General features: G+C 36.2%; 1 protein-coding gene across 3 annotated transcripts in view; it reads left to right on the top strand.

Annotated features, from left to right (window-relative positions):
* Window positions 1-15,186, top strand: part of LOC124153916 (probable sodium/metabolite cotransporter BASS6, chloroplastic) — a 91,591-nt gene extending 76,405 nt beyond the window's left edge. For all 3 annotated transcript variants that reach the window (XM_046527317.1, XM_046527315.1, XM_046527316.1), the window contains 3 exons: window positions 2,670-2,856; window positions 6,366-6,550; window positions 14,152-15,186. In XM_046527317.1, the coding sequence (XP_046383273.1) occupies window positions 2,670-2,856; window positions 6,366-6,550; window positions 14,152-14,244 (465 nt within the window). In that variant the 3' untranslated portion in view covers window positions 14,245-15,186. The remainder of the gene's footprint in view (window positions 1-2,669; window positions 2,857-6,365; window positions 6,551-14,151) is intronic.
* Window positions 15,187-15,512: the final 326 nt, after the last annotated feature.

Genomic DNA, 15,512 nt, shown 5'->3' with positions numbered 1-15,512 from the left:
GTTGTAATGCGTGCGGAATATTTACCACCGAGAAGTAATCATGAACTTCCTTTATGAAGGCAATGGGATGTTCGTGACTGAGGGCAGAGAAGCTTGGCTTTGTGAAAGACTGGGCAGGCACAGAAACTACCTGCGAGGTTATGCCCTTTTCTTTAAGAGTGACAATTTCATTTTCAAGCGATTTAATTTTTTCGTCGCGTGCTTTGAAACTATCCTGCTCGCTTTTCTGTGTCGCTACCACTTCCTCAACGTTCTTTTCCAACACCTCGGTACGAACCTTAACATACCCTACTTCGGAAATTACCACCTCTCGACATTGTTCGCGCACCTTCCTGGCGGTTTAATCTATTTTCATTTCACAACGAGTTTCTACCTCACCTATATTTCTATTCATTTGAGACACCTCCTGAGAGAGAGTCTCCTTCCAAGTTTGAATCTCGACTTGTATTCTCTCATTATTGAGTTTAAGCTCTTCGCGTAACGCAGCATTGTCAGCCTTCAGCTCATCACGCATTGACTCAGTTTTAAGTTCGATGCCGGTAATTTTACTTGTTAAATCATTATGCATCGACTCAGTTTTAAGTTCGATGCCGGTAATTTTACTTGTTAACTCGTCATGCATCGACTTAGTTTTACTTGTTAAATCATCATGCATCGACTCAGTTTTACTTGTTAACTCGTCATGCATCGACTTAGTTTTACTGGTTAAATCTTGGATCAAGGACACGAGGGTCTTAAGAGTGCCATCCCTCGAATCTTCCGGTAATAACTCCCCCATATGGTCACTAATACGGGCGGTCGATGATGCTACCTCACGCTCGTTTGGGGTACGCAACACCATGCCGGCTAAACCAGTTGTTATGCAATTGGTTTCCGACCGACCGCTGCCCGCATCAGACTCGTCATCTTCGCTTTCCTTCTCCCGATACTTTGAAAATGCCGATTCTTTATTCCCAAGTTCGGCCATAGTGGCATGCGAAAAATAACCTCGATAAAACAAAAAATCCCTTAAAAATACAAAACAATGCCAACCTTGTGAAGGTGTTCCTTGCCAGGGTTAAGACGCCTTTTATTTATTTTGCGTACTATACGCATTACCAATCGTGCCGCGAGTTGGGCGCCATTTATATGTGGCGGAACATGAAAACGCCACCTATTTTACTGGGTGGGGAGGGCATCAATGGTCCCGAGTACGGAATGATCGAACGATTATTGAGTACTTTGAAACATAAAAAAATATATTTTCCACTTCAGACATAGCATACACACACACTTATTGAAATTAAATACCCTGATGAGAATGAGGTGAACGAAAAGTGCACAAGATGATATGGTTGAATTGCCCCCCCCTCCAAAAGAAATACAAAAAAAAGCAACAATTTGTGATTGGTAGAATTCGTGGGCCGAGTTTACAATTTGCCCAAATTAAGTTTTTAGGCTGCTCTCGTGGTAACACTGAATCAGATTTCTGACAAGGAGTCAACAGTTTGGTGATTACATACGGCGCACCGCGATAGAGAGAAAGAACCCAAATATTTTGGCTACACAGTTTGGGGATTAAATCGGGTCTGGGCGAACGAGCACGGGGACGGGTCGCTGACTGCGACGTTCTTACGGTTTCTCGGAGCCTTGAGCAGTAGGAGCCGTCGATGATGCGACACGTTGGACCCCAAATGTCCGTGGGATCGGGGGCTGTCTTCCTCCCGACCTCTGGGCGTTGGTCCTGTCTGTCGCTCGTCTGCAATCTTGCTCTCCGCTGCTGGCTACCTCCGTAGACAATCTCGTCCCGCTAACAGCACTCTTTAGGTACACCCAGAAAAATGACGACCAATCTGGCACGTCATCAATCCCTTTCTGCGTCGATCAGGATAGCGTTTCTCGCCCGTCGACCAAACTAGCATTTCTCGCCAGGAGGCTCTCTCCGTCCGCCGCTTTATAGTGATATTGGAGGGGGATGATACACAGGGGATGGGTCTTTTGGGACAGGAGGGGTTACACTTGGGCCTCACTGTTGGGTGGGGCAACCACCGGTCCGAGCTGACCAAACACTGAACATTTGTGAGTCACTTTTACCTCATGCCCGGGGCATGACACACTATTACGCACACACTCAGACATACCCACGCTCATCCACACATATGTGATCATCCCCTACTCGGGTCATTACATAACGAGAGAAAATACGTGACATAAGGTCGGTATGTCACAATAAAAAGTTATTTTTATTTTGTATTATTTAAGATATCATCAGATCACAATGTAAAATTTTATTTCCAATTAATCTGGAGTGCTGTTGGTAGTGTTTTCCAATTTGTAATTATTTCAAGTTACCTACCTCATCATTGCTCAACAAATCACTCCCCAAACCTGTTGACTCACTCTCCCTTTCAAAAGTGATTCATACCTTTGACTCACACACCTATTTGATGCCGCCTTGGTGGTGGTAGAAATTAATACTTTTGGATCTTTAAATTTTTAAGAACTTTTTCAGTTTACCTGCATATTTCTGTATACGGAAATAAAATACATAATTGAAAGTAGGATCTGAAGTGAAAAGAATGGGAAAACATGATGCCGTGTTAGAGAAAAAAAATCCATGCCTTTTGATAAAATTTTTTCCAGTTGGTTTGTTGCTGAAAGAATTTCACTTAACTTCTTTCCATTTTCAGATTATACTGAGTGGAATGGGCTTACCATGGCTAGGCTTTTCCTTTGGTGCAATTGTGGCTCGTATATTTTCTTTGCCATCGACTGATATACTTGCTATTGCCATTGAAACTGGTGTCCAGAACACTGGCATTGCCATTTTCATGCTTAGATTCACCCTTGGTCAACCACTTGCTGACCTAACTACAGGTAATTATCCAAATACATACATATAGTCTGTAATGGTATTTATTTTGTCATAACAATTTCATTTTGTTTTGAAAATTCATTTAATACAGATGTGATAGATCCTAATGAGATCATATTTCTTATCTTAATTTTGGAAACTATCCATACTTTGCTTTTTTTTGCCATGAGATCTTCAAAATGTTTGAAAATCTGGCAAAGTCTGCTGTCCAGTGGGTTTCATAAGTATGATAAATCTTAACTTTTTCATGTGTCATTGTTTAACATTCAAGTGTCTTTAATTCTCCCGTAAAATCTTTTATGCAATCATGTCTTGTGTCCACGGGGATAAATATTGATTAAGAACTGACTTAACAGCTGAAATAAGTGAAACCTGTTGACATTTTTTCATTATAAACCATACATCATTAGTGAGAGTGAAGTTCAGAGGAGACTGATTATGATGGCAGAACATGCCATCAAAATACAGAAACTCTGACCTTCCTATTATCCCGATAGAATTTCATTTATGCCAGGTGGTGGGAAAGCTCCCAAATATGAATACGGTTGCGCACCCTGAATCTGGCACAGTCAGGACTTGTGTGATGCCAGATTTAGGATTTTGCCGGATTTCGGGTATTGTGATTGTAACCAGTATAATTATAGAGGGTTTGCATGTTTTTTTGAGGGAAATTGATAAATTTCAACAAAATGAGATGAGAGTAAAATGAAATACATATGTATGTTTAATTTACAAATAATATATGATTAATTAGAAAGTACATACATACATACATTGTTTCTAAATTACAAACAGCCATATTCAACCATTAGGTAATATTGCAATACAGCCAAGTTAAAAAAATGGGCAAAACTTATGCAGATTAATATATTGCAGAATATCAAAAAATTAAATGTTATTAGTTGAAGAAATACCTAAATGGAACATTTTTAACGCATTTAAAGTGACAAATGGAAAAAAAGGTTGAAGTGCTAGGGGAATAATGGTTTCTTCTTGACAAAGGTAACATATTCTCGCCATTTCTACTGCTCCATCCACTGCCCATGTACGCAATGTGAAATTTGCATCTCAGCGGAAAGGTATCGATGCAATATGCTATGCATCTCTGCATCTATAATTATTTAGTAGAGATCTTTGCTGTTCAGAACTTTCTTACAATCATTTTTTACCATAAGTAACAAAATAGAACATATTTTTAAAGTCTTCCGTTACTCATGTTAGTCTTTCACTTGTTCTGCGGAGCACCAAGCCCATGGCCCATGTGGCAGGGTAAAGTCTCATCTGGGCACGTCACTGGGACCTAGATTCTATACGAGTAGTCAGGAGTTTTACATCGTCTGAGATTACCAATGCATGCAGGAGGCACAGAGCTCAGGGAAACATTTCTTAATAATCACCTATTAAAATTTCCTAAGGTCGGAAAGTTTCCTTCGTTTGATAGGGTATTAATAATCCTTAGAGGTCTGTGAAAGTGGTTTTATTTTTTGCTAAAATTCGTTTTAAAACCATGTGATTTCGGTGTTATAGTAAATCTTGGCGGTGTTATTATAATGCTACAATTTTCCCACGTTTATAGGCGTTTTATTATTTTATGGTACACATTTCATGAATACTTATACTTTTATTAAGCATTTTGCATAACATTTAACACAATTTCGACTGCACAAAATTTCTGATAAAACTAAATGAAATAAATGGTTCAACTTATATTGGTTCAAGGTATATGAATGATTCAAGTATGTAGTCTTGGTGAATACGATCGGCAAACGGCAAATCCCCACTACCTTATATGTGTACATATACTTTAGGAGCCATTCCAGAATTTTTGGAATGTCAAGTTTTTCTACACTAAATAAAGCCTTTAAATGCTTCAGTAGTAGGAACAACAAGCTCCTCCTTCGTTTTCTTTGACTGAGTGACTGTATGTTCAAATGATAGCTGTCATTTTGCAGGTCCCCTTTCTTTCGAATGTGTAAGTGTATCGCTACTGATGCTTTAACAAAGTGTCACATCTTTCAAATTCAAATCTTTTATCGCAAACTTTGCACAGTAATACTCTGTCTTTCACATAAAATCCTTCTGATCTGAATTCACTTGCCCTGGTATGAACAGTATTACTAGCTTTTGGCATTTTAAAATTCCTATCCTTCGTTCGATATTCAAAGCTATGGAACTACATATGTACGATGAAAAAACAGTCCAACCGCAAAACACAACCAATCACGTTGGTGTTTTCAGACTGAGTGCTGGGTTGCTGAGGTATAACCATAGTACTGTATAACTTACAAATTGGCCAAAATGTTTCATGTCCTGGCCTACCTTTCAAAACCCCTCATCCAGGTGTTGAGGGAAGGTAGGACAGCAGCTAGATACAACAAAATCGCTTAGTTTTGATTACAGCTATTGCCAATAGGTCAGGAAAGACAGTGAAAGAAGCACACAACTAAACATATTAGGATTCAAGGAAACATGAATAATTATTTCCCATTTATCGATCCTTAAACATCTAGAATGAGACGCTTTCTCACCTGAAGAATTAGATATTAGATTTGGCCAATGTCGAAATGATTTTTTTTCCAATGAAGCTCAGTAGAGAGCCGAATATCCGACGATCCGTCTGCCGATAAGGAGAACCCCCCTCCTCCTATCCTTTCTGTTCCTTCATTTCCTTCCCCCTGCTGCTAGAGCTTCGTGCTTTCAAATAACCATACGTTTCTATGGATGTCTTTAAACGAATCGAATCGCGCAGTTGACGGCTGCCGTGGTCACCACGGCGCCCATTTCAATCCAGTCCGGCAGTGCGCCATCTACGGCGTGAAATAGAGGCAGTACTACATGGAGGCCGCTTTCTGACAATACAACTTTTTGCCGGCGGCCGTTTACGTCACGACGCGACGACGTGAAATTCAGGCCGCTTTCAGACGAGATGACTCTCTGCCACACTGTGGGCCATGCGGTGAACAGCGGCCCGGTCCTGGCCAGCGGCCGTGGTTAAGTCAACGAAATTGTGTGTTATACTAGGTTAGGAAATTCTGAATTCAGGGTGATCTACTAGAGAAATAATGCAAAAAAATTGAAGCCCCACTCAACAAAAAACATTATTTCACCTGGAGCAACAGAGTTTAGGTTTAGTTTAAGATAAATCAGAGCCATCTGAATGCAAAAATGTCATTGTGCATTTTAAACTTGTTCATCCTTATATCAGATACATTTTTACATGGCACATGAATTTTTATTTCAATCTTGTTAGAATCATAAATTAAAAATTGTATAATTTAAGTGTATTTATATACATTACCCCAACATAAATCACTTGTCTGTGAAGTCTGTTGATTTTGAATCCTTCACTTTGATCAGTATGTTGATTCTTTGGAAGATAAGATTTTAACTCCTCCTGATAACTCTTTGGTTTTAAAATGTCTAGTACTAAATTGATTCTAAATATAGAATCATTGTAAGCCATTTTGTGGTATGTATGTCATGATTATTGTATGCTCTTTTTTGCTTTCAGTGATACCTGTATCTATTGCCATAATGACACCAATTCCTCTGTTTTGCCTGTGGGTGTATCGAGTGGCTACTGGAAAAATTACCCTTCGCTGGCGCTGTTCTCAAGAAGAGCCTGGTATTGAAAGGCCACTGCGTGATGTGACCATGGAAAGTGTCAATGGTACCATGACATCTATTGACCGAAAGGTATAAATGATGTTGTTCCAGAGTTTTTGTTGAATCTGTGAGATATTGTCTATTATTTAAGGGTTTTATTCAACATTGGTTGTTACCCTTATGTGCAATGCAAGTATTAACGTACAATTGGAGTTGTTATGTGTAGAGAATGTTTTCATGTGGTTTTAGCATTGGTTTCATTATCTTTTCATTGCATTCCATGTTTCTATGTTATTAATGATGAGTTTGAGAAACTTGATCATTAATCGCTCTCATCTTCTGTAAATTTGTGTGTTTTGCATATTTCATCTTTTGTATTCATGTACAAAGCTGTCATCTCCATGTGTAAATGCTTTTAATTTGTACCAGGGTGAAAAATTCACTCAGCTTTCGGGGAAAATATGTGTTGGTAGAAGTATTCATTTTTGAATAGGTGGCTGTACATGGAGTTGATATTTCCAACTTAGGTCTGTTGACTACTGTTATGTATTAATGGATCCTGCTTCATCTGTATTATATTTATTGATTTTTGTAAATTTATATAGAAAAAATTGTAATTGATGGTTTTAATTTTCTTATTAATTTTGATTCCTGTTAAATTTCGATATACTTTGCTGGAAGTGGGAGACTAATGTGGTGAAAGGCTTGGTTTTCTTTTCAGAACTGCTCATTCACTTTTTAGTAGAGTTACATGAGGAAAATTTTTATATTAGCCTGTATTAATGATTTTTGTGTGGAAAATATGGGAAATTTTTCTGAAAAGTAGGTATTTTCTATGCCTTACTTTAAAGAACCTATCATCATAAAAATTTTCTAAACATCTTGTTGGAAAGTATTTGATTATTTTATTTTTTTATAAGTTACCTTAAAGTTTTTATGAGCTGGTACAAATAATTAAGGAATAGCTGAATTTAACTGCTATATATGTTGCTCCCTTAATCCATTTAAAATGTTTTAAAGTAGTGAGTGACTAGAAACACCATGTGTGCATGGTGTAATTTATTATGGTTTACCATCAGTGTCACTGCCTAATTGGTGAAGGTTTCTTTCCCATTACCCAACTATGTCACTTTAATATAGAAGTATGTGAAAAATAAGAATGAAAGTTATTCCTAATGCTTATTGGTGCTCTAAAATGCTGGGTGAATAGTAATTGTAAAATGAAGTGATTTGGTCTTTGTGTAACCAAACTAATTTTCATAGCCTTTCTATTATAAAAAATTGAGTTTATATTTGTGTTTTAAGAGTAATATGTTCATAAATTACAGTTACATGTACATCCTCAAAGGATACTGCTGTCTGCTATCTCGGTAAATGTCCACAAAGCTGATGTATGCTTTTTGATACCAACTGAATTTTAAATCTTATGTGGGATAAGTTTACTTCACCAAATTTTCATTGCAGGTGAAAAAAATATCTGTTTAAATTGCTCATTCCATTGAGTATTGGATCATGGACTTTTAATATAATTATGTAATTTAATAAGTAGTTACCAATAATTTAGTTGAAAATGAAATAGTTTTTTTACCATTTTATTTGGATTTTAAAGAATTTTTGATTTTTTTTAAATATCACCTCAAAGTAACATCCCTTGACCAGCATGAAAAAAAAAATCATAGGAAATTGTGCCTACACCTTTTGGGACCATGCATTATTCTATGAATTTGTATTACCTTCGTGGGCAGAGGTTTTTTTTGACACTCATGGTGACATATCTGTTTTAAATAAAAATATGTGATTACCTTGTTACCTATGAATTACATATGTATGTTGAAATGAAATCCCGAGAAGGACTTAAATCATGATGGAGCTTTTTAAAGTAAAACTTAAGCTTAAAGTCTGGCACATTCTGAGTTACTTGAGCAGAATAGCCCCACTTCAAGAACCCACCTCCATCAAGCATCTTCAACTTAACCCATGATAACGTGTCATCAAAGGGATTTGACTCCTTAACCTCCCCTCTGTTTGCCACATTCTAGATTGTTGCATTCGTGAATTTAATGGCTAATGGTGGCAGTACCATCACCAATAGAGAGGTGATTGGGTGCAAACAGCCTTATGCATTTAGTGCTAACAACTGTTGTTTTTTTTTCATTATAATATAATGATAGCCTGAATAGTTGACGTCTTGGAGCTTGTAAACTACAATGACGTTGGCCAGTAGCCTATGACTGAAGGCACTAAATGATTCATTTCCAATTAAGTATTTAAATACATATGGTATGCTTGATACAGTGGCATAGCGAGGGGATCCTGACCCTCCCAAAATATAAAAACACATTTACTTTGCTTCATGAATAAAAAAATAGAATACACCCATGTCTCGTATAGCGCAAGGGATGCGTTCCTTGGGGTCTTTGCGCTATACGAATTTGCGTTATACGAGAGCGTTTTAACATAGAGAAGATAGGGATGCGTTCCTGGTAGCATAGATCTTGGGTATTGAATTTCTTCTAAAACATCTATATTCCCATAAAAAGCCTTAGAAAACGTTATTTCTATAAATATTTATAGTTTAAAACATCTTTCAAGATAGTATTCACGCATTCAAAGACTTTTATTCACGTTAAAAAAAATTCTTACGTGCTTTCGAAATTCCATCCTGTCGTGCGGGTGGGCTAACATCTGCTATCTCAGGGGATCGTAATGCGTTGCCGGCAGTTGACGATATTTCAAACTAGTCTAAAAACAACTATTGTGTCACCCAGGCCCTTTTGTCGCTCATCGAAATGACAGGAAAATGCTACTTTAAATGCCATTTCATAGCCAGCGGAGTTTATGAATGATAAATCATTTTAATTTGAAGTCCTCCGAGTCATTAGCAGCTACGTGAAACAGTCTTTAAATGCCTTGAAACCTGACCCAGGTTTTCCTTCCCTGAAAATGAATGAACGAGAATGCATTCTTTTCCAAAAGAATATCGTCTCGTCAACAATAAAAACTAGTTGAGGGGGAAAGGAGCCACTTTCAATAACAGCTTGGAGTTCATTAGAAAATGTTGTGGTGGCTGCGCTATCAACACTTGCAGATTCACCTGATATCGCCGCACTGAAAATACCTGCTTGCCGTTTAAATTCTCGAACCAACCGGAGCTTTCACTAAATGTCTCGGAGCGATTACCACTCTCGTCTTTTTGTACTGATTCACCATGAACTTTCCGTATGTGTAGACCGCTTGGTTGAAGTTAGTGCGGCTGAGGTCACTGATATTTTAGCTTCGTCTTTATTCAGAATAAGGCATCGTGAGTTTAAACTTCTGCGCAATATCGCTTTGACGCTCTCCATTTTCAAAGCAATTGACCTCTCTCAAGTCCTCTTCAAGGTTTATGGTTTTTCTTGATAAATTCTTGATTTTTCTACACGCATTCCTATTTTTTGCCATATTCTCTTGGTTTTTACTCTGTATGGCTCTATCTAAATCACCTTCTTCTGCTGAACTGTATTCCTGAGACGCAGAAGGCCTAAGACTGCGGGGAGGGAACGAAGCCATTGTGTTTGAGACTCTATAGCGGACCCTTTTATGTGTCGATGCTATTCATGCGCAACTCGCCCACCGCTCCATTTCTCCCCCGTGAATACCGATGACCTTGAAGGCTTTAGCGTAGACACTCTACCTGGAAGTCAATCGCCCGGTAACCTACGACGGCAAAAATACGTCTCACACCGTATTGCTGAAAAAAAAACTCTTTCCACTAGCCCCACGCTTAATTAACGATCTAAATTATTTATTATCATTCTGTTAAGGAGACGAGATAAATTACTTCGGTAGGCCGGCTATCTGGACCCAATGACGAGTAATACTTTTGGAAATTGCACAGCAATGAATTTCGATTAATATATGAACAAAAAAGAAGATTTGAGGCAAGAAATAATATTAATATACGTAAATTGATAGAAACTTAGCGCAAGTTCACGTTTTATCACGAGAGCGTTTAAGATATGTGATTAGGCTACACTGCGTTGCAATGTTTCCCCGAGGAACGAATTTGCGCTATATCGAAATTGCGCTAATCGAAATTGCGCTATACGAGACATGGGTGTATTTGAAAAGTCATGAATTTACTAAAGATTTTGAAAAATGAAGTTTTTTGATAATGAAAAGTGTTAAAATTAGTTTAAAACCCATTACTTGGTACCCAGTTTTTAAAGTACTTCCTACCCTTGGTTTTGTATCTCCCCCCCAAACGAAATTCCTGGTTACACCACTGGTATGATAGTGATAGTGGTTTTCTGCTGGAGTACCTGTCGTCGGATGTGCTCCAAACTGGTAAATTCAATAGGAAACATCATGAGGTTAAATTTATGATCATTTCGGAGAAGTATACAGTCATATACATTATGCAGCATCAGATTTAGGTCTTCTTCAGGAAGGTGTAAACTTGTTGTTGATATCCCTGGGCGGTCTCAAAAGTGCATGCAGGACGAATGCTATTCAGACATTATTTTTTTTATTAATAATTAATTTCAGTGAAAATTAATTCATGAGAACATATTTCTTGGAGGCCGTTTCATAAGATATGGATAAAATTAATCGCAATTTTCATGGACTCTCAAAAATCACGAAAGCCACCACCTTTCCAAAGTATCGATTCTTAGCCTCCAGTTGTCGGACACTTTTGATTCCCCATTATGTGTAACATGGCAGTTTTGGAGTACATATAATATTCAGAAATCAATATTTTGAGGTGGATCTCAAGTTTGATTTCAGGATTAAGAAGTAGCAGCTCTTTTTGTTGTAAGGACTTAGCTCGTAATTTCAGCTGCCATACATATTAGCTGTCTTCAGTACAGCCGTGCAGCCAAGGGATCTTAGAAGTGTTGCTACACCTCTCCCTACTCTCTAAAAATATGTGATTTATCATGCTGTACATATATCCTTTACAGAGCCATTAATATGGAGCTAATATAAATCCAACAAAGTCTGTAAAATGATTTGTATTGGAAAATCGTGGAAAGGTCACACATATTAGCATAAGGCTTTAAGGTGTGTTTGTGAGCCTGAAGAGAGTAAATAATTATTTTGATAGTTCATTTTCCTTTGAATTTCTCCGAGCTATCTTAGGGTAAATCAAGTAAAAAATGACTATGCCTCTAAATTTAGTCTAGTCAAGAAATATTATTTCACGTTCTACTGATGAAATCCACATTACAAGTCAATTTAACTGTTAAAAATATAGTAGAAAATATCTTTAAATTTATATGTAGTATTTATTTAATGTTCATAACAAAATTTCATAGAATCTTTTACCAACTTTCATTCTCATTTTTTTAAATATCTGTATTTGAAAGTTGCTTTAGTAACCTTTTGTTATGTACTTCTCATTTTATTGGTGCTGGAAGTTATTATGTTTTAAGTTATCCAATTTCTTAGTTATAGCCAGGCAGTTTGTCAGTTTGTTGAGGTTTCAACTATGGAGGCATAGTATCCCAAACCGAGGGTAAGGGATCAAGTTTTTGAAAGTGCCTAGCTGACATTTTACAGGAAAACTCGGTTCTGTAACACTGGGGAATCTCTATTTAGAATTGATGGAATAATTCAAATAACTGTGGCTCTTAATTAATGTTTTAGCCAATTCATTTGCGGTGGCTTTTAATCTCAAGTCATTTTCAATTAGTGGTCAGTCAAATTGCTGTAAAATTTTAAAGTGATTATTATTATTGATAACAGTGCCCTTTATAGCATGTATTCATGACTCATTGTTTTGTAAATTGCTTATGTTTGTGGTAGTTTTTTTTTTGTGCTTAATCCTGGTTTTTGCAAATGCTAATGCCATCAAATTTTATACTTCCATTTAGCAGGGTTTTACTAGCTATGAAATATCTGTAATTATGAGGGAGAAGAAATAAAGGTAGGACTTCAAACTTTTTCTAATTCAATGGTTATTGGATGAAATGTTGATTCCTTGAATTCTTAAAAGTCAAGATTGGTTAGATTCACTTCTTTAGCGTTTGAATTTCAGTTCCTGTTGGTCATGCAACAAACTACATATATAAGCAATTATACTGATTTTCCTCCTTCTATTAGTTTTGTATAATTAGTTCTAACCCCTTCACATCATAATCATTTAAAAGTCTCTATACTGAAACTTGAATACGATTAATATTGATTAAGTATTGAGCATGCATTTAAGTATAGGAATAAATAATCCGTAAATAATTTTATACTTTAATTAATTGGCTATATAATTGGAATTAATGGTATTAAGAAATCAGTTTTAATCAGCGCAATTAATTTATTATGAGGACTTTACCCTGCTGCTATCGAAGCCGGTTTCTTCTCTTATATAGGTTACAAAGTTTATGCATGGCCTCTTAGGATTTATTAGGTGAAGGATGTCATATGCTGATTTTGTAGCGTGTCACTATCTTTGGAAAACATCATTATTGCTTCCTCAATAGAACTAATTGCGTTAGTTCTTTCCCGTATTTCTAAAAATGTATTCCTCACCCACTTTTCAAGATTTTAACATTGGCAAAAAATGTCTATTTTCCCTAAATATCTATAAGTCAATTATTAAGTGCCCATTTAATGACTTTTCTCTCTGCAATTTTGAAAAAAAGGAGGGCTATATTCTAAGAAAAACATTATTTATATTTGATTGTTACATCCAAACTCATTTGGTAGGTAAATCTCCTCCGGAGGATTGCTTTGAGTCATTAATTCCAAAAATATTTTTGTAATACTTTTGTAATTCTTGATAAGGATGTTGAATTATTTTTGTTCTTTTTGGACATTTTCTGCACACCTTAAATCGGCTAACAATTTTTTCCCTCCTGTTCTACATTACATCTGAGTAAGCTTTCAGCATGAACGAGGAAATATTTACTGTGCCATTAATGTAAAATATGTGTAATCTACCTAAAAAAAGTAAGCAACAGGAAGTGCTTATCTAACTTTTCAATCACCATGAAGTTCATATAATTTTATTGTCATCTATTCATCAATTCTTGCATCCAGCTTTGTGGATCATTTGTTTTTTTATTGTGCAAATAAATGGATGCTCTTGCTTAGTACTGAAAGTTAAGAGATGAAGACAGACGTAAGGTTTTATATAGATTGAACCAATCGCAACATTTTGAAACCTGTAGTGTGTGTCATCTTCAATGTTGGTTCTTAAAATTTTTAACATTTTGGAGTACATGTCTACTTGCTATTGTGTGCTTGGTCTGATGCATTATTGAAGATGTTATTCATAATCTCCTGCAAGTCCTAATTTGTCCTCTGATTTCCTTGGAACATTTAAGACATCTCTGCGGGGCATTACATGTATGTTGTTTAAACCCAACGCTGACATGTTTATCTCAATTGCTGCTGTAGTTTAACTTTACTTAAAGGGGTTGGTCTTCTGTTTTCTTAACCAGCCCATTGCTGTTTGCAAAGTTTGGTATATATGGAAACTTCTGTAGCCCCAATGCTTACATAATGCACAGATCTTAACAAATATCATAACTTGTTTGTAAAGGTTATTTGAGTGAGAGAAGTTACATATGTTTACATAATGTATGCTACTTATTAGTGGCTGTATCAACTTTATGTATAAAATTATTGCAATCCCTTAAATTACCTTTGAAATTGGCTTTAGTTGAGGTATTCATGCATATCCTGAGGAAATAACATTCAATTCTCTTTAGGTGAAGATCACTAACTCCTTGAAAGCCATTCACGGAGCTGCTAAGGGCCCATGGACTACTGGCGAAGAATCCTTGCTAGATAAGACCTCTTGAGAATTAATTCATATTGATTATAGTTCTCCTGTTGGTTAAGTGGGTAAAAATTTTAGGATGCATATATGGAGTTAAGATGACAAAAATTAATTTATCATATGAATTTTAAGATGGAAGCCCCATTAACGTAATTGAATTATCCATATGTGATTCATGGGCGTTTGGTGTTGGTACTTTCTGTATCCATTGAAAGATTTCCACTTTCACTGAGCTGGCTCTTTCTGTTTGGGTACTGATATGGGTTTTCATCCGAGGACTGCTGACTAGAAACCTAAATGAACCATTTCATATTTTCCTATGAAAAACAAATCCTACATGTTTTGGATGGTTTGAAATCCATATTACTCCACCATTATTGTGGTTGTGAAAAAAATATTGCATTTTATTGTCATGACTTTTGGTGTGTGGGTTTCTTTCTTGGATAAAAATAAGTACTTCTTTAAGTATGGTCATTGGCTGGACCAATGCTCATCTTCATATGCTAAATATGCAATATGTAACAATCATACATGATACCTATCTGTATAAAATGAAAATTGTTAGTGTGTATGTGTAAATGCCAAGTTATCAAATTGAATATTTTGAGAAAAGTGTGTTTCATTCTAATTGCTGTTTTTCGTTAAAGGTTAGTGATTCTTAAACAGTATTTGGTGTATGTTCTTTGAGGTTCATCCATTTCGTCTTATTTGTGGCATGAATAATGTTTTCATTTTTTGAAGGATCATAGTCAATCACAACAGTGATATTTGATTTTTCCTGATAGAGAAGAGGCATAATCTCATCATATTAAAAATCATTTCTCCTCTCCAACTCGATGTAAATTAAACTCTGATAAATCATTGGTATTATTCCTTGAGTAGAGCCTTTACACCTTGTACTTTCAATGTAATTAGTCATTGTGTGTTTATTTTTATGAAAAAAAGTAAAATCTTTTCTAATCAATTTGTATTTTTCACTTCTACAACCTTGATATTTTTATTCTCATATTCTAGTTAATATAATCTACTTTATTTTCTATTCTGTGGTCAGTGAAAGTGTGCGAAAATTCCATCATTCCTGATGAATGACTCCAATTACTTCTTCTCTGGTATCTCTTTCTTCTCTCCAAATTTTCATTGGGAGACTTGAATGAGACTTTCCCAATGAAACATTGGAATTCATCATGCAGAACCAAAATGGAAACCAAAGAAGAATTCACCAGTTTTTCTTGACTTATTTGGAAATCCAGAGATGCTCCCATATCCATCCACTTCCTATCTATCCATTGT

The sequence above is a fragment of the Ischnura elegans genome, chromosome 2 (assembly GCF_921293095.1).
Source record: "Ischnura elegans chromosome 2, ioIscEleg1.1, whole genome shotgun sequence".
NCBI classification, from domain to species: Eukaryota; Metazoa; Arthropoda; class Insecta; order Odonata; family Coenagrionidae; genus Ischnura; species Ischnura elegans.
The sequence above is the reverse complement of the archived record's forward strand: the minus strand, read 5'-3'. Positions and strand labels throughout refer to the sequence as shown.